Here is a 26,301-nt window from a genome sequence, read left to right on the forward strand (position 1 = left end):
AGGAGTCAAATACTTGAGTAACGCAGCTCTCATCACACAGATAATCAACTTTAAACACATCCTATCTTATTTTCAAAGATGTAAAGTTTTATGAACTGTATGCATCAAAAACCAAGCTAAGCAACTTCATTTAAAAAAGTACAACTGCAGAATTTAAACCAAGCATCTTTTTAAGTAGATGAAAACATGAAGGATGAAAAACACATGTCCAACACATAAGAAGCTTACACGTATCAACTGATTTTTCAGGAGGAACTACGGATATGGCCTGTAAGGAACTGGAAAACAAACCAAAGTGAGAAAGTGATGTGGCTCAAGACATTAATTTTATGCCATTTCCAAATATTTTACTTGAATACACAGTAGTCTGTCACAGCTCAGTTGGTAGGCACTCAGTAACTGGTGTTATGGTATTTGGTTTAGATCATGTGCCTATTTCTTAAAAAAATATTACTGCCAGGGAACCTTAACAGATAAGCATTGCAAAGGCACATAAACTAGCTTTAAAAAAGGTTTATGGGCTCTCCATTATGATCATTATGTACAAAAAACAGTACTCATTTAAAAATATTCATGAGAAGTCAAGCATTTTCAAAGTCACAAATTTAACAGTGTTCTTCTTTTCTTCCTAATAGCAATGTTATTTACCTTCAGTGTAGAATCTAATGAATGATTGAGAGCAGCAGAACAGAGTGCCCTGGGACCCAGCAGAGAGATACAGATCTTTTCCTCTTCAATCCACCAAAACTACACTTCCTAGACTTTAAAAATATACAGCTGTACAGCCAAAGACAAAAAACAGTCCCTTGTTCAGTCTTCACCAGAAGAATCTGAATGGAGATACTCAAAAACCACCTAGACATGGTCCTGGGCAACTGCCTTTGGTTTTCTAGAGCACTTAGGAAAAGAATGAAAAGCATTATGAGTATCCCTACATCTCCCTTAAAACACAGAAGAGTATATGATTAATGTCTTCATTTAACAGCTCTGCATTTCATAACTCTAGAAAACCCCTACTGACAGTGTGTATATCTAGATGGATACAGTGCAAATCTAAAGCAGGATATAAATACTGTTTTGCTCAGTATGTGTGAAGTTTCCAAGGCACAGTGACATTAATTGTAAGGAATTTTGTAGCTTAATGTTATTACCATATTTAGCACTGTTTATTCTTCATCCAGAAGATTGAAAAAAAAAATTCTAGGACCAGATACACACATTGCAACACAACATAAGAGAAATATTTTAGCTTAACTCTATAAATTCTAGATTATTTAGCTTTCTGAAAAATGTGTTGCTCCACGTTGTTCATGTTCAAGGATAGACCACACGAAAAGGGCTCAGTTTTTCAATGCTCAAAAATAAGCTCTTTTGCCAATACACTGAAGTATCTCAACTCTGCTCCAGTAAGTGATACCAGCAGATGCTCCTATAGTAAAGTTAGATGAAAGAATACCTAGACAGAAAAGGTTTAATTAATAATTCATATTAAGACATTTTCTTTATTGTCCTTGAAACTCACACTCAAAAATTTCCTCACTATTCCATTGGGGAACAGACCCTACTGAACACATTCCTTTTTAGTATCAGCAAGTACAAAGGATGTATCATGAAGACTTCTAGGAAATGGGATTTAAAAACACATTTAAGGAGGCATTATTCCATAAGCTAACACAAGGAATGTGACAGATATGAAATTCATTATTTTGGATGTTAAAACCAATGTCCAGTAGACAGCAACAGCAAAAAAGGCACCATCCGAGACAAAACCAACATAACTTTCACAAAGAATGGAATTTTAGTCTTCAGATACAATGTCACTTTGCAAGCCTCCGACAAAAAAGAAAATTTGTCTAGAACAAGTGGTGTCTATGCTTTACTACCAGAAAATATCTATCAACCAGTCCTAAGAGATATCTCTATGGAAATAAACCTGTATATTTTTATATTCTTTTAATATTTATATATAGCTATACAATCTATTATATATTTATCAATGTGTAACAACAATACTATTACTACTAGTAATAATGATGATGATGATAATACTAATAATAATCATCATCTCTCCAAGCTGAAGATCTTTGTATACTACTAAGAAAAGAAATTGGGTTTATGCCTTCCATTGGGGGAGGCAGGGGAGAAGTGCACACGTGTCACAGCGGAACCTGTTTAGTTTACTGAAACCTTGCTTCCTCCACTTCCTGAGTAACAGTTTGCAAATACTTGCAACTTGGAAGTTGCTGGAATCTCACAAAAGGTAAGAAAGAAAAGAAAGCCCATTGTCAGTAGATGTGCATTGGGTACAAATGGTCATCAGCACCAGAAGAAAACTGACAGAGGTCTGCAAGCTGAAAAAAAAATCTAGAATCATAGCTCAAGAATGCAATTTAAAATGTATTGCGCTTTTCAGCATTCAAGTAACTTATGCACATGACTGTTTTAACACACGCAGTTGAAACATCTAACCGCAGACTATGGCTGCAGGAAATAGTATATTTAAATTATTTTTCAAGAAGAGTATCTGAAACTGTATTTGTAGCCATATGTACACTAGATCAGAGTGCCCACGCAGAGAGTAGCAAACGAGAACACATCTGGATAGAAACATCCCTCACTACTGCTTCAAAAGGGCATGTACAACAAGATGTTTAACAAAATCCAATTTGTTGTTCCATTAGCTTACTTTCAATTAGCCACTATCAAAACCTCATTCTAAATGTGTATTCCTGTACTAGAATGCTGAAAGCACAAAACACTTCTGCAACTTAAGACGACTCACTTTTGAAAGTTTTTTTCTGGCTGTACTTAAATAAAAATCATATAATGAAATCAAACCACATTGCAGTTTGACTGTTCTTACACAGAAACAAAAGGTTTGCTTTGGAATGATGTTCTAGTCATTTCCTTTAATATAGAATCAGTTATTCACACCAGGGCAAGTTTAACAGCAATATTACAGAAAGGTGGAATAAATCTTGCTCCTTCCAATGCCTCTTTGGTTCTCTCAATGTCTTCCTGAAGCACTGTCCAAACCGCAATTTCATCCAATTAAAACCATCTGGTCAAAACCAGATTTCATTGATTTCAACTACGACAATGATTTTCAACTCCGTTTAATTTTACTGCCAGAATCTTGTAACTATACTTGATTTGGGAACTTCTCATTAATTGCGGCACCACAATCCAGTCAGTTGCTAACAGCTTCTTTAGAAGAATGAGCAAAAAATCATTATTACTAAACAGGCCAACTTGGACTTGAGTTACTTTAAACTGCTTAAGCCAAGTTTGTGGCCTTCAGAGCTGAGCTAAGGAAAGGCAGTCCTGTCTTCTCTACAGCTGCACGTTCCTAGCCTCCTCCACTTTTCCTAGCTCTGGCCTTCAGGTGACGGAGAAGGAAACCATTCAAAGAGCTGATGCAGCAATCCAGTAGCCCAGCAAAAGGAAACCCTCTACTTCAGCCACAGTGGCTCCCTGCAGCACTACCCTGATCAGCTGCATTAGCACTAGCTCAAGGGACAGCGAGGAACTGCAGCTGGCTCAACTTGGACCAAAAACTTCTGCAGAAATAAACCTGAAGCATTTCTGCCTTCCCATAACATCAGCATTGGCTGAAAAGGGGATACAAAAGTCAAGAAAAGTACCCTGCGTGACCACTATCTGTTTGAAGTGTTCATATCTGCAAAGTAGTGGTCCTAAGGTAACAAGCTAGACGAGACCATGCTTCAACAGCTAACCCTTGCTGAAAAACTCCCAAACCCAGGCAAGCAGGCAAGTCTGGGCATAGTGTTGTGAAACAATATTTTGCTGCCTTTTTTTTTTTTTTTTAATTAGTAAGATCAAGGCTAATATGATGGAATGTAAATTGTTACAGTTTAAGCTTTGTAGTAATCTGAAAAACACTAAGCAAGAGAATTTCAGCAGTGCTCTAACATTTCCTTCAGAGCATCTCCAATGAGTGCTCTGAAGCACTAGCTTTTCTTCTTGCGATCTTTTCTCCCTTGGTTATTTTTCAACTCTTACACGAATATTAAACTCAAGTACAATACAGTCTTTTAGAATTAGCAGGCAAGGGTGTCTACGTGTTGGGTGCCATGTTAGGGTGCTGTACTATCCTAAGGGCGGGGCGGGGCAAAAACGCTCCAACATTTTGCATTTTGTCTGGCAGCCATAAAACCATACCATATTGTATTCATTTCCACTAATAAACAAACTTATAAGGGGAACATACCCCTGAACCACGAAGAGATTTTAATCTAGCTCTTTCTGTAAACTGAGCCAGCCTGATCTGTCTGATCCATGAACCATGCAAAAATCTGCTGAATTATTTTAAATCCTGATTTGCAAGGCTTTCTTTTCAATTTAAGACACTTCTAAGAAAAAGATGAATTGGTTCAAAAGCTAGTAGACAGTCTTAAAAATAAGCTCCTAAACCAAATACTCTATGCTTACAAAAATATTCCAAAGTCCACATACATATCTTGCTTTACTGTTACCTGCAAACAAACTTTTTAGTTTACAGAATGCAAGACAAACATAATTTGTGTTTACATTTAGGTTACACTCAAATATTTCAATAAACAGAACACACTTTGCCATTCCTTGTTTGAAAAACCAGCGATGATACCAACTACGCTGATAGCATCAGACCTGAATGAGAAAACCATTCTTCATCACACCTGAATCAGAAAATCATTCTTACTAATGGCAACATGCGTGTTTCTTTAAAATAACTAACAAAGCAGTGCAAAAACTGGTAGACCCAGTTACAGCAACAGCGGTTTGAAACAGCCAAGATGAGGTGTATCACATGAAGAAAAGCTTAGAGAGAAATGAAAGATGAGGAAGCTGATATGGGCTATTACAACTGAATGATATCTACACATTTTAATCACATGAAGCTCACAGTCAGGACAGATGGCTGATCGCAACTCCCAAATACTCTCATAAGCATGTCCTGTGGCTGTTGAGTCAGCATGACCTTGAAGATTCTGGTCATGCTTTTAGTAGATCTTACAGTACCACTCCAGATCACAACAGAACCATCATTTTCCTTTGAAAGTATTTTATGCAGTTAATTATGCAACTACAAAGGAACCCCTCCACAAACTTTTGGAGTGTAAGTGTGGAAATCTCTGAAGTAAATTCAGAAGACAAATTACAATTATAGATCAAGATCCTCGTTCCAAAATTTCATTACTTTACTGCATAAGGACACATACTCAGTTTGTCCAAGTCAGAAAAAACAGAAGTAGAATAACATACAGCAGCCAGCGGAGTTCTTCTGTAAACATGTCTTCCAGTCAATGGACACTCAGTAAAATGGGTTTCTCAGCAATGTCATATAAACGTTTAACCATGGATTACTGCATCCATATAAGGCAAAGCAGCCCGCGTGTCTGATTAAATAGGTAGTAAAGTATGTGCAATTCCCTGAGTGCTGGAACATACTGAGAGAAGAGCGATTACATGAGAACACACAGCACAGATCCTTCTCTGCTCTTAATTCTTTCTTGTCTTGTTAGGAGGCTGGGTATCTCCATGTAGACATGAAAACAGCTATATGGGAAGGGAAACAGAAAGTACCAGGAGCCTGGGATGGTATCAGTAACCCAGCCTAGAAGTCAGAAATGGTCAGAGGATGGAGACAAAACAGGAAAAAAAAACCCAACCATGAAATCAGAAAAATAACAGAGAGAAGACTATGACCTCCACAGTTAAATGTAAGGACACAAGAGAAATGGGGAGAGAGAGGAAAGGGTGTCTAACTGGGGTAGGAAATGGAAACCAGTGAAGTGAAGAAAAATTCCGAGATAAAAAAGATGTCACTGGGGAAAAGGGAGAAGGCAAAAAAGAAAAAGCGGGAGTAATAAGGATAGAAGAAAAGGACCTGAAATTTTCTGGCAAATAATGCATTCTTTCTGTGAGGGAGGGAGTCTATAACAGAGCCCAAGATTTTAGGGAAACATGTTTTCATTTTTGCTGTCACATGTTCGTAAAGTCTACTCAAATCCTCTTCCCCACCCACAAAGTACTGAACACTTTGTTGTCAGAATAACACAATTAACAGCTTCAAATTGGTTGTCCCTATGTGAGAACATACTTTGCTTACAGTTTGCTTTGAAAACTTAAGGCAGTACACCCAAAACTGTTAAAAGCACATTAAGCTGAATGCATTTGAGCCTTCAAGCACCTTATGGTCTCAATTCAGCCTTTTGGCATTAACACTCCAGTTGTAGGTGTAATCATGCATTTTCTGCACCATTTTCTGTTTCCAAAGGACTTCTACTGTATTTGAGACTTAAGTTAGACCTGAGTGACCTGAGTAAGAATTACTTTAAGGAGGCTGTTTTCTGTAAGACCTTCCTTTACTGCAGGTGTTGGAAGGGGCAAACAAGCCAGACATCATCAGAACAGAAGATGACTCTGGTCCTGACACCTCTAGCACTCACATCAGAAAGTGAAGCCAACTGGAAGAGATACTTTGTTCAAGTACTCTTACATCAAAAATTACTCCAGGGGCGGTATAAATTTTCAAACACTGAGAAAAATCTGTAGATACTGTTAACTCTATTCACAGTGGGCACTGTATAACTCACAGAGGTATGGTTAGGATAAAACCCATTTAGTATTTGTGAGCACTGGGCACAGCGCTGACTTCACAGGGAAATAATCCTTTGTTTTCAACATGGGGTTGAAGACTATGCAATGTGTAAAAGAGATGGCAACATACATAACAAAATACTGAACAGCAGCTCATAGGAAGTCAGAATCCTCATACACATCCCACATATAACTAAAGCTGACTGAGGGATGACTGCAGAAACAAGTCCTATTTTAGCATTTTCTACCGTTAGTTTCCTATTTTTGCGATGCTAATCCGAAGTATTACCTTATTTGAAAATAAGCTATGAACATGACTGTGCAAGCTTCTATTTATTACCACCACACACACAACCAAGTTTTTGCAAGTGAGTATATACAGCATGTGAACAGAATAAAGATAAGGTTTATGAAAACCGCAAAGCATTATGACACACACCACCAAGTATTCAGCAGATACAAATAGCAATGAAATTCTGCACAGGGACTGAAGATGAAGTGAAGACTGAACTAAAATGCATTTGATAAATAAGCAAATAATCATGAAATTATATAGTTAAAGTTGTGACAGTAAGTCCACCTATTCTGCAGTGACAAAGTGATTTAAAAGAAAATTCCTCAGCAATAAAAAGCATCACTCAACTAGGTTTATGAGAACCCAGGAATATAAATATAAAAGACAGCACTATGCTAAGAAATCTAAAGCATAACAGGATAGGTTATTACATTTTTACAATGAGGGTGGTGAGACACTGGAACAGGTTGCCCAGAGAAGTTGTGGATGCCCCACCAAGTGTTCGAGGACAGGCTGGGTGGAGCCTTGATGAGCCTAATTTAGTGAAAGATGCCCCTGCCCTTGGCAGGGGGTTTGGGCTAGATGATCTTTGAAGGCCTGTTCCAACCCAAACCATTCCGTGATCTTATAGGTCAGGGGTCCCCAAACTTTTTAACCAGGGGGCCGGCGCGCGGATGCAGTGGCAGGCAGCCATCTGCGGCTGCTTGGTTTCCCCCCCCCAACCCCCGGCGGGGATGTTTGGTAAATACCAGGGGCCGGATTAAGGACCCTGGGGGGGCATAGTTTGAGGACCCCTGTTATAGGTGAACAAGTCTGAGGGGTGGAAAATACACCAATGAAGACTAGATAATTGCAGGTGCTCTTTGCACTTACTTCTACAGCCAGGATATGTATACGCAGATTAACCACCTACATGTTTTACCTGAGCAAAGGATATCTAAAAGATAATATATTCATGTGTCAAAAGTATGTTTACACAAAAGCCTTGCTTTAACTGGCGTATTTCAGACCCCGTGTTACCATTATATATTCCTAATAATTGTGATAGCTGTGATTTGACACACTGATCAGGTGCATCAAGAGCTTCTGAAATATTTTTCTGACGGAGGAACTTGAGTAACTACTAGGGTAATTCTTGGCTAAAAGACAAACAAATAACAAACGGGACACCCTACATGTGGGCACCATCCCCTACAACTGAGACAGCAGTATGACAAAACCACAGAAATTTTTTTCAGTATTACCGGAGAAAGCAACAAAATTATCTTCCTGTATTAAACTTCAGAAGATGGTGGTTCATAAATTAACCATGAAACTACTAGTTCCTAGGTAACGTGTAGTAAAGTTAGGTACATTTGCTTGGGAAACTGTTCTGCGTTAGTAAAACACAGCAAAATACTAGCTGAATTTGTTTTATAATAGTTAACAAAATAAGAGTGGTTTGGGTAAGTTTGCTGCATTTCTCAGATCCTTAACCCAAAATCAGGCTATGTATCTAATGCAGCAGTGCAATGGTCTCTACTACAAATACCCATTTTATCAGCTTTATTTCTGACAGAACTCTATATATAAAGAAATGTATTGTGTACAAAGATCTCATACCTTTTATACCTGCTTGAAACCATCCTGGAGGAGTCCTGAAAGAAACAGAAAAGAAAAACTGATTAATATTTTTCTTGTATTTGTAATTCCAAAATACTTTATCACTCCATAGAAAATTAAGTCTACAGTTAAGAGCGGGAGGCCCATGCCTCAAACAGCTGCTGTACAACTCAGTTTTGCACTATTTTGCTGTCATGAATAAACAGAATACCAAGATTATTGTCACTGTGTTACTGCTTCCGAACACCAGCTCAGAACTCAATGACAGCTTCTACTTACATCTTAAAACTGCATGCACTTTGTCCTCAAGCATCTGGAACACAAAGCTTACCAAAACAGTACACACCCTGCCACCAAAACACCTTCACTACCACCCCCAATACAGAAACGCTTGTGCACTTTGATAGCTCCTACTTGCCCAAGAGAAGCAGAGCAAAACTGTTCCAATTCTTTGGCACCGCTGCTGTTGTTCTGCACAGAACAAAAACTGCAGCCAGCAGGTAGTCAAGGTTGAGACCCAAATCAATGTATAATTTATCAGCTGGGTCACAATAACTACAAGTATGCTCTTCACCATGCAAACCCCAGTGTTGCAGCCCAGCTCACCTCAGTTTCTCTCAGGCTAACTGCAGTGGTCTTCTCCTGGCATTTGCTGTTAAGCAGGTAGGCTAGAACTCTGTATGCGGGTGTTTCACCTTGCCGAGCTACAGTAAGTCACTTTTTCAATCATTGCTTTCTAAGCACCTGCAGAGGCTTAATGAATTCTGACTACAAACTTAAAAGAATACTCTGCATGTTCTTTGATTGCTACTTGGAAATTAACTTAAATAGCAAGAAACAGAACACATTTTAAATAAGAGTACAGATTTTAAATACAAGTTCAACAGTGCAAGAGCTATGCATCTGGCCCTTCAAAGATACATATATGAATTAGTTGCAGATTATAAGTTTTATCATATTTTTTCTACCTTAACATAAAGAATTTCATTATTTTCGAATTCCCACAATACTGTAAGATGTTTTCACTAAGGTTACATTTTGTTTGGGGTTTTGGTTGGATTTTTTTTGTTTTGTTTTGTTCTGGTGCCTTGATGTTTGTTTTTTTAAACTTTGAAAAAATCCATTACACTTTTATTCTGGCTCTGTAAAGATGGAAATGGAAACAAAAAGGAACAGTGGGGTTATTGTTACACAATCCCTGAAAAAACAACAATGCATTATGTACCAATGAGAAAACCTGAAAGACTATTTGCATCAATAATGCTATGCCTCTAGCTTCCCAATACCAGTCTTAATTTTTCTCTGTGATTAGACATGTTTCAACTAGTAAATGGTGGCTCAGATTAGACAGTCCACAAATATTTCTAGGATGTTGTAAGAACACGAACCAATTATTTTATTAGTCATAGACAAAACTCCCCCCAGCATCAGCAAATATTAGGTAAAAAGTCAGGAAAGACTATTTAAGGAGTTAATGAACCAAACAATTGCCTTTACTGTAAAAAATAATAGCAAAGCACAAAATTCTGTCTATTCATGACACTAACTGCAGACAAAGGAATAAATGAGTTTGCAAAATAAGATGCAAGAGAAATTCCATCCACACTGAAAATCCTACTAAACATTACACTATCTTCACTGATCAGCGCATTAATGTCTTTGTAAGTAAACAAGTTAAAAAATAGGATTAGAAGTATATTATTTTATTACAGAAAATAACGTTGACAAAAATATTTGTATTACAGAAACAAAACTTGATCTTGAAGTGCATTTTATTTTACGAAGCATTTTCAACTCCTGCAATATGTGCCACACTTTCCCTAATATATGCAGAAGAACAATATTCAACAAAGTTAGGCCATGGGAATTAAAGAAACCAAGAGTGGTATAAAACTGCTGGTTTAACGCTGACAACTTTTATCATTGAAGACAGCATCTGAAAAGTAGCAATTCACAGCTATGAAACAACGTAATTTCACCTCTAAAAGGGCAAGGAAACATAACTTTAAATAGTACCAATGCCATTTTGGAAGTTTGTTGTCTTTGAAAGGTCATTGGCAGTAGTGGGAGGTTTCTGAGGTTTCTGAGGACTGAAAGGAAGTAAATGTCACTCCCGTCTTCAAGAAGGAAGATCCAGGGAACTACAGGCCAGTCCTTACCTCAGTCCCTGAGCAGGTGATAGAAGCAGCCCTGAAGGACAAGAAGGTGAAATCAGCATGGATATATGAAGGGAAATCATGCCTGACTGACCTGACAGCCTTTGACAACCAGATGGCTGGCTCAGAGGATGAAGGCAGAGCAGACTATGCTTATCTCAATTTTAGCAAGGCTTTCAACACCTTCCCACATAACATGTTTAGGCAAACTGCTGAAATATGGGCCAACTAAGTAGACTGCAAGGTGCAATAAAAAGTGACTGGACTTCTGGGCCCAAAGGGTTATGAACAGCAGCACAAAGTCCAGCTGGACGCCAGTCACTTAGCAGGGGTTGATACAGGGGTCAGTACTGTTTATTGTCTTCATTAATGATCTGAATGATGGGACAAAGTGCATCCTCAGCAAGTTTGCAGACTACACAAAACTCGGATGAGCAGTTAATAATATATCAGATGGCTACGCTGCCATGCAGAGGGACACTGACAGGCTGGGAAACAGGCTAACAGAAACCACATGAAGTTTAAAAAAAAAAAAAAAAAAAAAAAAAACCAAATTCATTCTTACACCTAGGGAGGAATAATCCCAAGCACCAGCACAGCTGGAAAGCTGCCGTGCAGAAAAGGACCTGAGGGTCCTGGTGGACACCAAGCTGAACATGAGCCATCAATGTGCCCTTGCAGCAAAGAAGGCCTATGGCATCCTCAGGAAGCATTACCAGCAAGTCAAGGGAGGTGATCCTTCCCCTCTGCTCAGCCCTGATAGGACCACAGCTGGAATGCTGGGTTCTGTTCTGGGCTTCTCAGTATGAGAAAGATATACTGGAGAGACGCCAGTACAGGGTCACACAGATGATAAGGCTTTGGAGCATCTGACACCTGAGAAGTTGGAATGTTCAGCCTAGAAGAGAATGCTCAGGAGGTATCTTGCCCATATGTATAAACACCTGATAGGGTAAAGAAGATGGGAGGCATACTCTACTGCGCCCTGAGAAAGGATAAGAAGCAATGTACAGAAACCAAAATACTGGAAATTCAGCTTAAAACATAAGAAAATACTTTCTTACTGTAAGATTAAACACTGGAGCAGGCTGCTTAGAGAGATTATGGAGTTTCTATTCACAGAGATAATAAAAACCCAACTGGCCACAGTACTGAGCAATTTGCTATAGCTGACACTGCTGTCTGCAAGGGTTAGACCAGACACTTCCCGAGATCCCTTCCAGCCTTAATGATTCTGAGCTTCTGCTCTGCTCGTCTGATTGCTCCACCTGCTTCTGAGAATTCTTCTCTCCGCTTAGTGAATTTAAGTGAACACATACCTAACATCTGGCAGCTTCAGAGGATTTCATTCTGCCTCCTAATATTGCTATCTAGGGACTTGCCTATCTGAACTTTTACATAGAGGACTGTAATGGCCTGGTTTTTCACCTTTAAGACAGCCAGCAATGACTGAGAATGTGACTTGACTCTGATGTATGTGAAGAGATTCAAAAAGCTTCATCTAATACATTAAGATACATATTCCCTATATATGAAAACTGAAATGCTGTATCAGTAATATCAGTCACAACTCCTGGTGGTGGTGATCTCAGAAACATCCTAGTTGTCCCATTAGCCACAGACAAGTGGTTCAACTCTTTTTAAGCTTGGATAGAGAAAGACACACGCATAGGTGACTGGGTCAAAATTCTGCCTGTCTGTAGATACAACTCTTGCCAATAAGGTAGGAACTCGGGGCTCTAAACTTCCTCACCTCTTATTTTTCAAACAGCTTTTTCAGGAAAATACTGAAGCCTTGAGGCTATGGCCATGCTTCCAGGTGAATGTAAGCCTCTGCTTATGGTGAAAGGCAGAATTCACAAGAAAGGGAGAATTTGCACGAGACACTGCAGTCTAGTGAAGCGCACGTACCCTTGTACAAAGAAACCTCTGGATCTTAGATGTTTGTTTTCTACTTTAGACACCAAAGGGATGCAATGCATGCATCATATACCTTTAAATTTGCTAAGGCTTTTTCATATAGTAAATGTAAATATAAGCTGTAAAGCAATCTATGTACATAGACTTGTACGTCTACCTCAACAGGAGACTTTCTGAGTAGTACTGCCAAACTTTTAGAAAAGAAAGCCAGGAAAGCAAACAAATGCTCAGAGACAAAGTACATGGCAAATATTCTCATTTGCTACAAACAACGGCTGTTAAAACTAACACACACCAATTAACCACCCCTTTGTAACAGATATTTCTACAGTGAGTATTAGTGATTTTCATTTTTGTAGTTAAAACTAAGAACAAAAAGTTAAATACCCATCTGATGCATAAAAACAATTTTCTGTGATAACCAAATTCATACTGCAGATTTGGAAAATTGTGACTTTTTTAGTTTGGAATCCCTAATCTAAATGCAAACTAATAATTCTTAAAGGTGATAATGCAAGCACCAGGGAAATATTGGTCCTCATGTTATATTTTATTTATCCAAAAGTTGCTGGGAACAGGAGTATATATATAGTTATACTATAAACAGCATTATACATCTATTAATAAAAAATTGAATCTAACCTTTCAAACTATTCAAAAGCTCTTAAAATGAGGCAAATATCTCTGATCATTTAAGATCTTGTCTTCTCCACCACTTCTGGAGAAGAGACACTTGGCATAAAATGAAGAAGGGAAAGAAGAAAGGAGGGAGACCCCTGTCCTGCAAAGAATTAACCTAATAGCAGACGATTAGGCATGCATATGTAAACACTAACTTATAAAACTTCCATAAATATTCTTTAATATTTTTAAACTTTTGAGTTTTAATCATGTTTAAAATACCTAGTCATTACTGTAAAAAAATGAATGATTTGTCAAAAAAATTGTTTATGAGCAATGGGGAGATGAGTTTACTTGAATATCTCTCTTTAAAAAATTCTCTTTACTGTCTGTGGAAATCTTGAATGGAAAAGCAATCAGTAAAGGAGTAACATAACGATTATGCTAATGGTTTCCTTCATACCAGTGAAAAAATATTGCTGCCAAAGACATCTAACAACATCAGTTTTTCATCCAGGGTTGAAATCAAACACTCATTTCAATACAGTATTTGAAACAGCTTTAAAATTACTTTTACTTCTTGAACATGATCTCTGGCAGCCTGCATAACCTTTTAGCAGCATATACTACTGCTAATAAATTATATAATCAAGTAGTCTTGCTCTTGCTCCATCTCAAGTGGGAGTCCAAGAACACCGCAGACTGACATACATAAGCATTGCTCCAGAAAACTGGTCATGCTCCCTTTTCGTCATGTCTACAAAAGTGCTTGTGCAGCCATGTATTAATGCACACTGTGTGATCTAAGTGAAAATAACCAAGGAAAAAAAGATTTGTCTCATTCCATGAGCTCCTTCATCTGATCCACCACACAGCCTCACACACACACACACCCTTGCTGCACAAAAAAAAGAGTATGTGTAAGGGCAGAAAAGGCAGCTGAGACTATTTCCATTAGTGAAACCATTTACCACCAATTACACTTCTGTCAAACTAAGACGTAAGCAACTTTGCTAACTCCCCCTCTCTGCTCCTGACTCTTGGTATTTCATCTGGCCAATACAGAGATTACATAAACAAGCTGATCATCAGGCTTTAAATAAATAGAGTTGTCTGTGTTTACAAGTGTCTGACAAAGACTTCCAGATGTTAAACCGACCCCACCATTACAAATTGCTACAGTTAAAATGCACTAAAACCCACTCTTTTTGAATCATGTGCAAACTCTGGAGTCAGCTGGACTATAAAAATGGTTCACATGAATCCCTTGAAAGACTAATTAAAAGTTGTGCAAACAATTAATGCAAATCACCTCGATCTAACAAGACTACTACGTTTGCTGGTGTATATATATATATATACTGGCATGTAGAATACATGCAGTGTTTTAGAATTTGACTACACACTAGCGTAAATTATGATACATTGTAATATTCCTGCAACATGCAAGGTTAAATTTTGAATGAAATTAGGACATCAAAACAATCTATCTTTTTATATGCAATCCAAATACGGGCTTCCTACAAAGCTTTCTACACAATATTCAAGATGTGAGTGAATAACAGGTTCACTGCATGGAGGCCTGTTGTTGGGGTTTCTTGCTTTTTCAATGTATTAAGGAACAGGTAGATTCTATCTCCACACAGCCGATCAAGTTAGCTCCAATCTCCTTCATGAGTCACATCTTGATTAACTACATCTACTTTCTTCTTACATTCAATACAACTTTACATTGCCATTTCCTTGGAAACAGCAGTTTTATCTTCTGCAATGCAGACAAAATTTCACTCAGATATTGAAGTGAGATAAAATCTGAATGCTTGACAACCGAAAGGCAATCTGATCCCAATACAAGCCAGGAATTACTGGAGATGTGAAAAGTAGGGGAAAGAAAAATTAAATACACTTCTTCCCTCTCCCACCAAAATTCCCCAAAAGCATCTCTCAGAGCAAGAGAGTCACAGAGATACCATTTACCTTCCATTCCTGAATCTAAACCCCTTGAAAATTTCTAGAGATGTTTTTCATGGAATGCAACACAAATTCAACTTTGAATGGAAACGCTTTCACCACTGGGAGGAGGGGAATCTCCATTCATTATTTCCATAGGAACCATTCTTTCCAGAAGCAGTCTAAGGTGCTTTCAGTAAGCTTAAAGCAGCAATTATATCACTCAACTACTTGCACTCTTTGTAGCTGTGCACCTTATAGATCTCTGCTTGGACAGAATACTTGTACATACAAAACCATCCCAGGCTCCTTTCCCTCCCCTTATTCTCCTAGCTGCCCATTTTACAACTATTTCCGAGATTAATTACATTTTATTTTTTCCTGGTGTGGATTTCCTAGGGATGACCTTAAACACTCGTTACTCACCCAATAAATCTCTTTTATAAGCAGTCATTCTAAAAATGTGCTTTTATTTCTAAAACTGTTAAGAAAGCATGAAGTTATCACCACCTATTAATCAGTTACAAAATAAAGTGAAACACCAACCTGGTAAGATTAAACAAAAACGAAAGCTGACCTACTGTTCTTAAATAGCCTGACAAAATTTTTCATATTTTGGTCTTCCTTTGATTTGTACTCTGGCAAGTTGGAACCAACACATTTTAGAAAAGCCTCGTTTAATTTGCATCCAACTGATCTTTTAAAAATGTGCCATAATGAATAACACAGAATAAAACTTTGAGCAGGAAAAAGATATTCCTATATTCTGGACGTTACAATGAAATTGCCAGAACTGTTTGATACTGTGGCACCCAGATAATCAATTCCAGATCAGCAATTCAGAACAACCTCTTCCATGTGAAGCAGCTGATGTAAACAAGCAAGACCTAAAAGAAAATTCATAGGGGAAAAGGAAGATACAGTTTCTTTACCTGTGATAGAGAGGAAACTTAAGGTTAATATACCCACTGGTCCCAGACTTCCGAAATACTGGGTGAGGCAGACACTTACAAAAGCTGAAAGGCAATGGCATTATGGTCTATACAAGGATGATGCTTTCTTTAGGAAGGAAGCCATTAGAGAAAATATAAACATAAATTCAGTAAAGTACATTAATCTGTTAGAGTACCTGCCTATACTGAGAGAGACACAGACACACAGACTGACCAACCGACCTCTCCAGACATAGAGTAACCTTAAAATAAATTAGGACAGCACAAGTCACTAGTTCTCCTAGATTGACTTTGAATTTCCCAGGCCTTCCCCACTGCAGCCCACATGAAATCCATATATCTCGAACAGGTTCCAGGTGGCCTCTTCTACCTCTTGACTATGCAACCCTTTGGGGAGAGATGCTATTAAACTTCTCTTTTTAAAAGGGAAATATGAAAGCATGTCATTCTCTGTGACGTGCGTGTGTTTCTGGACTGTGGATGAATGACGTCCTAGGTGAAAACACTACAGTTCTCTTTACCTGTCAGAGCAGAGCCTCAGTGAAGTACTGCTCATCTAAGACATGCATCTGCACAGCCTGTTCATATGCTGGTTTGCTTTTCTAGGAATTGGGAGCAACGAAGACAACCATGCAAAAAATGCTTCTCCCCAAAATCTGCCAAGGTCCAGCCTCAGCTCTGGCTCAGCAGCGGCCTTATCTGGCTCCTGAAGAGTCACTCAAATGTTCTTAAGTGCAGCCTGCCTGGGCCCCACACCCCACAGACACAGGCATGCCCCTTTCTGAGCCCAGCTGAGTGGGAAGCATGGTTCAAAGGCACCCGAGGGCCTGGAAGAAGAGCCAGCCAGGCTGCAGCATGAGCAGGAACATCTCAGTCTGCCACAAATAATGTTCATTCTATCCTGACCTACTGATACATATTTGCACCATGTTCCCAAAAGTATTCTGTATTACACACATTATCTGTCTCTAATTACTTCACAGGATAAAGTCCAACTATTCCAGCTATTAAGTACCTGTTCAATTGTAAAGAAAAAAAATTAAATATGTTAGTACACCAATTATCAAACTGTGACACAATTTTCGGTCAGACTTACTTCATGTCATGGTAACAAAATTTAAAACTCTTAACACAAAATTTTTTATCTGCCCTTACATAATTCCACAGTTACAATTGTATGAACGTTTTGTATGAAGAAAAACTCATTAAAATATTAAGTTGTTAGTTCTTTGCTTAAAACCCAGTATGAACTAAATCTAATGCCTAACTTTTTGGGCTACTTCTTGGCCAATATGGTTTAAAAATCCATTTGTATTTTTATACAAACAAATGGAGAATTGGAAAGTTTATTAGTTCTTATTCTTCACCAGTATCTCTTGATCAGCTTTGAAATGCATGTGAATGACAATCACAGAATGGTTAATGTTGAAAGGGACACTGTATTTTTATTACATGTATTACATACTTTATTTTTATGTAATATCTTCTCTTAGATTGTAGCATACTGTTTATAAATCAACATGAAAACAGTCATGAGATTAAAGTAAGGCTATAGTATGCTTACAGTGCTCTAGGTTACAAAATTACCTATAACTTGTGAAGTGAAATAAACCAAATTATTTATTACAGATGAAATTTGCTCAGAAAAAGGAGACACCAACATGAAAGAAAATGAAAGCAATACAGTGAAAATATTATTTCTACCTAGTGATCAGCCTGGGTAGCGAGCTGAATCCCAAAGGAGTGGGGGGTGGGATGGGTGGGGGGGTGGAGAAACAAAGAGTTTTGGGAAAACAAAATTCAGTCACAGGGAAAAGTTAGATGTCCTTAATTCTATTCACTTACTTGAGTGAACTTTGTTTTACAGTCTCATCTACTATCTTTAATTAATATGGATTTCAAACAAGAAATAAACCAGACATGCTAAAACGCCTGGGTGCAAGTGATATGTATTATTCCTGTGAAGCCAAAAGACTTATGACTCATCTCCCTGTTTACATAGAGCCAGAAGGCCACAGAGAAACACTGCAAGAATGTCTAGGGAATCAAATCAGACGTCTAACAGGAAAGTAAGTATCCTCAATTCCTACCTGTGAAGAAATCTATCAAGGGCATCAGGTGAGAAGAAAAAACCTAAAGAAATACCTGCAGGTGAGACAAGTAACTCCTAGGGAAGTCAAGTGTCATCAAGAAGAAAACAGCTCCCAAAAATAAGGAAACCAAAAATACTGACTAAAATACATGATCAGATATTTTTCTTTCTTCATTATTCTCCACTTCTATACCCAAGAAATATCTAACAACAAAAAGCCAGACCAAGAGTTCAGGGTAAGCAATTAGGCACTCAGAATAAAAGGCTATGAAGGAGCTGATTAGATCAGGCCATCAAAGCCTGACTAGATCTCAGGTGACTCACTGACAGAGCACAGCTGGAAAAACAATCAGAAAGACAGTGATCATACCCAACATATGACCTTCATGCATCAGTGTAGAATAGTCATAAACTAGAAAAGTAGGCTTCCTAAAATTCCCTGAAAATAAAGAGAGCTTGAAAATACTTGCACAAAGCTCACAAATTCAATGTGTCTGTCAGTCATTTAAAAAAAAAATAATCAGTATGTCACTAGAAACTTGAGGAACAGTTTCAACACATAAGGAGAAAGCACGGGATCTAAACCACACAACTTGATGCTGAAACAGGACAGCATTTTGAAAAAGGTAGAATTCAGATAGACATAAACCTTTACAGCTCTGAGAAATTAATAGAGTAGTGTCAGTTCTTAAGGGTCTTTCCCAACCTAATTGATTCTAGGATTTCAAGTCACAGAAGGAGCTAAGTCACAATATAAAACTCACAGTAGAGGTGATGACAGTCAAAATACAAACAGAATCTGCTGAAGTACTTTATAGCAAGTGTTAATATGAAATCCTGCATGGAGCTACACGCATAGCCCCTGCACACCACACTACCCTGTGTCCAGACATACAGAAAGACAAAATACAATTTCCCAGAACTATTTTCCATGAGATTTGTCTCACATCTTACAAAGCAGTATAAACTTTTTCAACCTCTCCTTAGACTGCTGAGTTGCTTGTTGACTTGTCTACACAGTGGTTTGCACACTATGTACCAGAAACACAACTAGTGGTAAAATCAGCTTCTTCAGTGGAACCAATTTAAAACGATGAACCATCCTGCCCACCTCTGCCAGGTGCTGGTTTTAAGTAAAGAAGAGAGGCCCTTGTCGGTGAGTTTACCAGTGGAATGGACTTGACAGCTTCTACTAACAAATAAACGGAGGCTGAAAAGCCAGAGGCTACTCTACAGCTCCAAAACCAGGTGACACAGTCACCACATCCATACTCCAAGTACTTGATGAGGTCTCCTCCATGTCCCATGTGGTGTCCCTAAGAAATAAAAATCTGTAGGTTCCTCCCACCCCACCACGAGTCAAAAGTACATGAAACAACACAAGGAATGAACTACAGACCAAAGCGGGTTTTTTTATAGCGTGAAACCTAGGTCTGTGTTACACAGCCCAGCGTGTTAAGGGCATGCGGTTGTTTCTGACCTAGCAAAGGCTAGTAGTGCCCTCATAGCCAAACCTGGGGCTGTGATGTTCATGCTACATGTGAGGACTGCTTCCTGGCACATTACTCCTCAGACAGTCCCCAGGTATGATACAGGAGAGCACTAGGCAGCACGAACCAAAATCATACCAGAAAACCTTACTAATGATTAAACCACAGGCTCTACTAGCAGTGCAGCAGCCGAGCTCACGCCCAGGTCTTGCTGTCTTTAACAGTATAAACTTAGTCAGACTGGTTCCACCAAACAACTCTGAATTCTGGATTACTCCTCCCTCCTGAGCCATCACATTAATTACACCAGACTACAAGGCTGTAGAAAGCAGGCTCCTCCCCCCCCCCAGTCCTCACACCACTGTGGAACTGCAATATGCACCTTCTAAACACATCTCAGTAACGACCACTATGATATTCTCTAACTTAGTATGAATAACACAAATGCATGATCCATGTTATAAATATGTTTGACAACTACTGCTGTGTATTTCTGCAGAGCTGTATAAATTTCTGCTCACCCTTCTGCAACAGTGAGCAAGTTGTCTCCCCTCTCCACCTTGCACAAAGACATTCAGCAGGAATCCCCTTTGGTCCGCTGTAGATTCTTGCAGAAAACCATCCTCCCTCTCTGTACACACTCCACAAGTACTTCTAACTTCGTTACCTAGGCTTCAGACTTGTTCCTGGCATGAGAGCAGTATTAACTTAAATTGACCCTCTAGAACAGAAAAGCAAAAAAGTGCAGGAATCAGGAGTATTACCATACCTTACAGAAGCTTTTGATATTAGTCAGGCTGTGTCACCTATTTGTACAAGCAGATATGGCAGGAAGCCCTTTTTTCAACAACTTTGTATTTACCTGAGCACTATTCTTCCCACAGAAACCTCAGCTACAGTGTACCATTATACTCTAAAGGATCACATTTTTCCCCCAAGAAATTTTAATACAAAACTGGGAGGAGATACCCACTTAGAAATCATCATTTTGGACAGCTGAACAGAATTTCCATATTAACTCTTTCAGAGGTAAAAAAATCTTCTCAAACCAGCATTCAGTTAGCTGAGTTAAAAAGGGATGCTAGTCAAAAAAAGAAAGCATGTGGGAAAGAAAATTAATTCCTTCACATGAGGCCCCTGCTGACTGCTCAAAACATTAGTTAGGAATCTGAGAAACTGCTTTGTATTCCTTATGGCCATATAAAGGCTCCAAAACAGTAACACCAGGTAACGTACCAACTTATGCAATTTCTGGAGCCTAGCTTCATGAACTCAACAGTGAAAGAAACAAACGGCACAATGGCAAAAGAAGTGCCTGCTCATAGAGGCTGAGTACACAGCAGCACCTGCAGATAAGAAAAAAAGAAAAGTAAACAAATCCTTCCCCAAATAAAAACTTAATGGAAGGATCACAACTGAGCTTGAGAGAAACTACAAGGAAGAAATCATAACTTACACACTTTGCTTCCAACTTGGTCTGCACAAGGATTTTGAAAGTACCTGAAGAGGAGGCTGTGCTGAAACCCCTGCAGTTCTTAGGCACAACTGTGAATCTAAAGCAGGAGTAAGAAGCCTCCACACCACCTTGCCTTCACACATACAGGCTTAATTCAGTTTTAGTTTTCATGCAGGTCCTGTGATGAGTAGTTATACACTTGTATAGGCACATAAACCCAAGTATTCAATTATAAGAAACTTCATGGGTACATTGAACTTAATTTACCAGGAGTGAAATGCATTCCTGAAACAAATTTAAAGCTTAAACCACTTATCCACTAAATTAAACTTCAATGAACACAGCTGTTAATGTTCATCATTTTGTATTTCTTTCTAAGAAAAGCAAAGCTTGTTTGTCAAAAGTAATCAAATTTATGCTGACAATGATCAGGCACTGAACACAAATTATGCCTTCCACAAACAGAAGTATTTCTCTTTTCGATCAGATGTTATGAAGACAAATATTGATCACCATGTATTAGTATTTCCCTACAAGAGCGAAGTCAGATGACTAAGTAGGGATGTCCAAACTGCATCCTCAAGGCCACAATATCACCAACCAAACAGCCTCATCTGGCTCACAGCCAGGTTACAGCTACCCACTTTCCCTTCAGTCTCACATTAGTAACTGCTAGCTCTCCACTTCCTGACTTCTCAGGGGCAAAGAGGACGGCGATTTCACTTGTAAGCACTTTCTGAAAGCAGCAGTATTAGGTAGTGCACACACAATATAGTTGAATCAGATTTGCTGAGCATTGTGCAGATCCTTTGGGAATGTAAAACCCACTGAACATGCATGGATCAGCAGCACTACACATAGGCACACATATACTAAATTTGTTCACATGAGAGAAGAGGATGACTTTGGCAGAGAAACCTGTGCTGCTACGTCTATTACACAGCCCATTCTGCTGAGAAATCCACACTCCACTGTTTCAAAACTCAGTTTCTATTTTAACAACAAAATAAAGCAAACTAAAACACACACAATTTAGCTAAAAACTAGCAATCTCGTTTTTGCACAGCAATTCATTCAGTGTCTTTAAAGCCTCCAGTTATACCAGACAAGACCACCATGCAACGTTATTACTCCTAAACTCAGAGAAGTTACCTTACAGATTAGAGTTACTGCACAGGGTGGGTTTTTTTTCGTCTCCACCAATACTGACAAAAAGCATTTGAAGAAAATTAAGACTGCACCTCATCCAATTCAGAATGGGTCAGAACACTGTTGACTTCTGCAACTTTCATTCAAATTCTTGCAGCCACATGCATCACGACACTGCCTTTCCTGACATCACCATGCAATGCATTTTCCCACAAGATCTCTTAGGTGGAACACAAAGAATAGTACTCCGTGAGTAGTGTTCAGTATTTTGTTTTTCTTTATTTTTCAAAAAGGGGCCACCATGCCTTATTCAATACCATTAACACACTCAAACTGCTCTGAATACATGCCCATATTGCTAGAAACTACGTGATGGCCTGATGATACGTGATCATGGGAAGATGGAACTCCTGTCTTCCTGTTTTCCTTATACACATCACAGGAATAATTTGGGTCTCCCAGACCATACCAATCATGGCAGTTAAACATCTGAAGCACCCAGTTCAAGTCATGAACTATACAGGGCAGCAAATTCCCTGCAACTAATCTCACTTACTTTAAAAACACTGCACACACAAGATTGACTTCAGATGCAAAAATATTTTAAAAACTAAGTGTTGTTTTAATATTTGAACAACACTAAATTTGAATACTTTTTAACCCATTTTTATGGGAACATCAGTAGACATACAGTAAGATTTCCTCACAACTCTTTCTATTGCATTCACTACTATTGCTTAAGTGCTTTGCAAATACTGTTTTCATACCATCTGTGTGAAGTGGATCATGTTCTTAATCTGCAAATAGAAAACCTGAGATGAACATTATCTGGTAATTAGCTGTCAGATACAGGAGTCCCACAATCTGATTTAGCAGAATCACATACAACTTCATATACTCAAACACAGCTCCTCCTAATTTACATATTTCTGTATTTTACTCACATTTTATTTACTCACTTTTTTATAGAATACCAACGTTAAAACCACATTATTATGTGAAATAATCCTTGGCCTAACATCTGAAGAAATATAGTATAGAAAATAAAACATATGCCTTAGCACATTTGGGCATGCCCTGTAGCACAACTGCATTTTCTCTACAGACAGAAGTTAATATCAAGTAACACCATGGCAATATACTTATAAAAGATGAATTACTACTCTTGAATGTATGCACACAGTTCTACTTTGCAAGAACTACATGAAACCTAGATGCAAAACATCTTTGAAAAGCTGTGGTCAGGTATGACTAGATATGAGTATCATTACTGCATACTTTGGATAATGAGTGTAATTGCAAACTGATGCTGTATGACATTACACTGCTGCACAAAATAAAAAGCCAGGAAATGCAAAATAGACACGTATAAACTGCAGTGCGAGTTGAGAAGCTTATTTGGCAGCATAGTCTTGGCAGAGATTCACGTACAAAACTCTGGGGAAGCTTGTGTCAAACAGGTTTTCAGCTGTGTTTCCTAACATAGATGCACGTAATACTTCAGCTCTCTGCATTCATCGCAGTTTGTCACACAGCTAAGAAGTCACTACAGACTTTTATTCCCTAACTTTATTTACCGCTTTCAGCATAGCTTACAAGGTGCCTCTATCAAACATTTACAGCTTTCTAACACTGCCATATCTCACTGCTTAAAAAAATTTCAACATGTTGGATCACATCGAAAGCAAAGAATGGTATTTAAGCAATCAGAACTGTATCAGAGCACTTCTGTGGGATTCTCTTTTGACTGCATTCCTTTTCGAAACCGCCTGCAATGTTCTGGTAAGATACTGAGCTTTTTTAGAACAAAAGGTTAAAAAAAGATCAAATGTGGTTTTCCTTCGATTTCCATAGGCTCTTGAATGACTTGCAACTAAACACTTAAGTCATAACTAAATGGTCACACTAATAAATCAAGTTTAGATGATTTCACCAGCCACCTAACCTATTCATCACTGAAGTTAATTATGATAAACCCAACCTGTTGTGGCATGTTTTTATAATTACATCATCAGATGAGTGCTAATTATGTAAAAATTTCATCCTATTCTCACCTCCAATTAACAAGGATTCTTTCAAAGATACTGGGTAATTTGTACACTAAAACAGAATGACTATCCAAGCTTCTATCACAAGCTAATCCCTTGCAGAAAACAAAAACCTGCATTGCTGTTACAGAGAAGAGTGTGAGGAATCAAAGACATGGAAATACTACTGTGTATGCAAGTCAGTGTTGAGAGTTGAAAACTAGAGTAACTTATCCTTTTGTGGCATTGGATTAACAGCTCCACAGAAATTTGGTACTAGGGACAAACTTTAGCCTTCTAACACACATAATTTGAATTTACTTCAAGAATATGATACAACATATAGTGTAAAGACAAGGTTCAGTGCTACAAATGAAGTGACATTCTTTGTCTAGCAAATCTGTCTAGTGTTGACAACTGTGATTCAGTGTGGAAGTTTAACTGCCTCAAACGTATCTTCACAAGTTGCATCTTGTATAAAATAATTTGGATTCATAAATAATTCTTACAATAATTTAAGATTCAGCATCTTAATTTCTTTAATTTCTTGTTGCTGCACAATCTAAAAGCAATAAAGGGACTCCAAGAAACATCCATCACAATTGCATACACAAAACAAATTAACAGCTGGAACAAAATGATCGCAACTTCTACCTAGAGTGAAGGGCCTTGAATGAGGCCCTAAGCTTTGCAGCAGTATATCATACGCAATCAGGTACAGCATAACTGTGTGGCTTAACAAAAAGAGTGAATCATGTCTCCTACTAGCGTCACAGACTTCAGAATGCTTAAGAAGCAAAATTCCCTTACTAGTTTCATGCCAGCAATACAAATTCAAAAGCAAGTTTCTAGCAGATGACCATAGAGAGACCTTCGGCAGTGATTTCAGACACAAAAGGTATTGGTAACTGTGATAGTTACGGTCCGCGGTTTCTTAACTTGGAATTACGAAATACACTGGAAAAATTTTGCTTGTGTGACAACCATAAAGATCAGCATTCCCTTTTTACAGCAGCATACTCTAAATCATTCTCGTTTTTACAAACAAGAACATTTCAACCTTTCACTTGAAGGATTCAGATTACTTATTTCAGAAAGGTTGAACCTCATTACCTAAGTGATTCAGAGCTTCCCCTTTTCACACTCACAGGCCCAAAAATTGGTATCTCATACTCTCCCTAATTGATTTCCAAGTAATGTTAATAGCAAAAAATCATTCTGGTATGCTTGGTCCAAGTTTGCCAGGAAGAGGAAAGGATTCAGCCCATATAAGTTTAGATGCCTGCACCTGATGTAGTGAGACCCCTTTTGTCATCAGTGGGGAGAAAAACACATCTAGAACACATTAAACCCTACCCCCATGCCAATGTCAAAAATCACTCTGAAGATCTCAAATATTGCATTGGTTCTTGGTTCTTTTGCCAATACATATTTACTGAACTACTGCCATACCTCACACTTAAATGTCAAACTGGTTGTAACTGATTAATTTTTTTTGCAGTGTGTTCGTACACTGCACAGCAAAACTAGTGTTCACACACAATACATCATTTGAAATAAAATGCAAGCAGAAAGGAACCAAAGGTAACTATGAAGCAAATGATTTCAAACTCCTTCCAAGGTACTGAGAACAACAGTTCTGTGTGATTACAGCACAGTTTCCAGAAAAACAGCCAGTTGTGATTTGAAGGTTTAAAGCGATGGAGGACCTGCACACGTCTCCCCCACGGCAAAGCTTTATGTTGGCTTTGGATTAATCTTCTCAGCCTTCCCAATTTATTCTCCAATGTTTTGAGGACACCATAAAGTAGCAGAGATACCACAACATCCTGCCATGCTCAGATATTGCTTCTATAATGACACGGAAGTTATGTTAACCCTACTGCCACAGGTATACACCAAGAAGGGCACATTTGTGTTTCTCGTCTCCTAAAATACTCTCCAAACAACTCAATTCAGGGAAGCAGGTGACCATGATATCACCACA

The 26,301-nt window shown here is 38.4% G+C and overlaps 1 protein-coding gene across 2 annotated transcripts in view; it reads right to left on the minus strand.

Annotated features, from left to right (window-relative positions):
• The window catches only part of PAWR (pro-apoptotic WT1 regulator), an 84,451-nt gene that overhangs the window by 11,171 nt on the left and 46,979 nt on the right, over positions 1 to 26,301 (minus strand). For both annotated transcript variants that reach the window (XM_040595287.1, XM_040595286.1), the window contains one exon: positions 8,501 to 8,535. In XM_040595287.1, coding sequence (XP_040451221.1) covers positions 8,501 to 8,535 — 35 coding nt within the window. The remainder of the gene's footprint in view (positions 1 to 8,500; positions 8,536 to 26,301) is intronic.

The sequence above is a fragment of the Falco naumanni genome, chromosome 5 (assembly GCF_017639655.2).
Source record: "Falco naumanni isolate bFalNau1 chromosome 5, bFalNau1.pat, whole genome shotgun sequence".
NCBI classification, from domain to species: Eukaryota; Metazoa; Chordata; class Aves; order Falconiformes; family Falconidae; genus Falco; species Falco naumanni.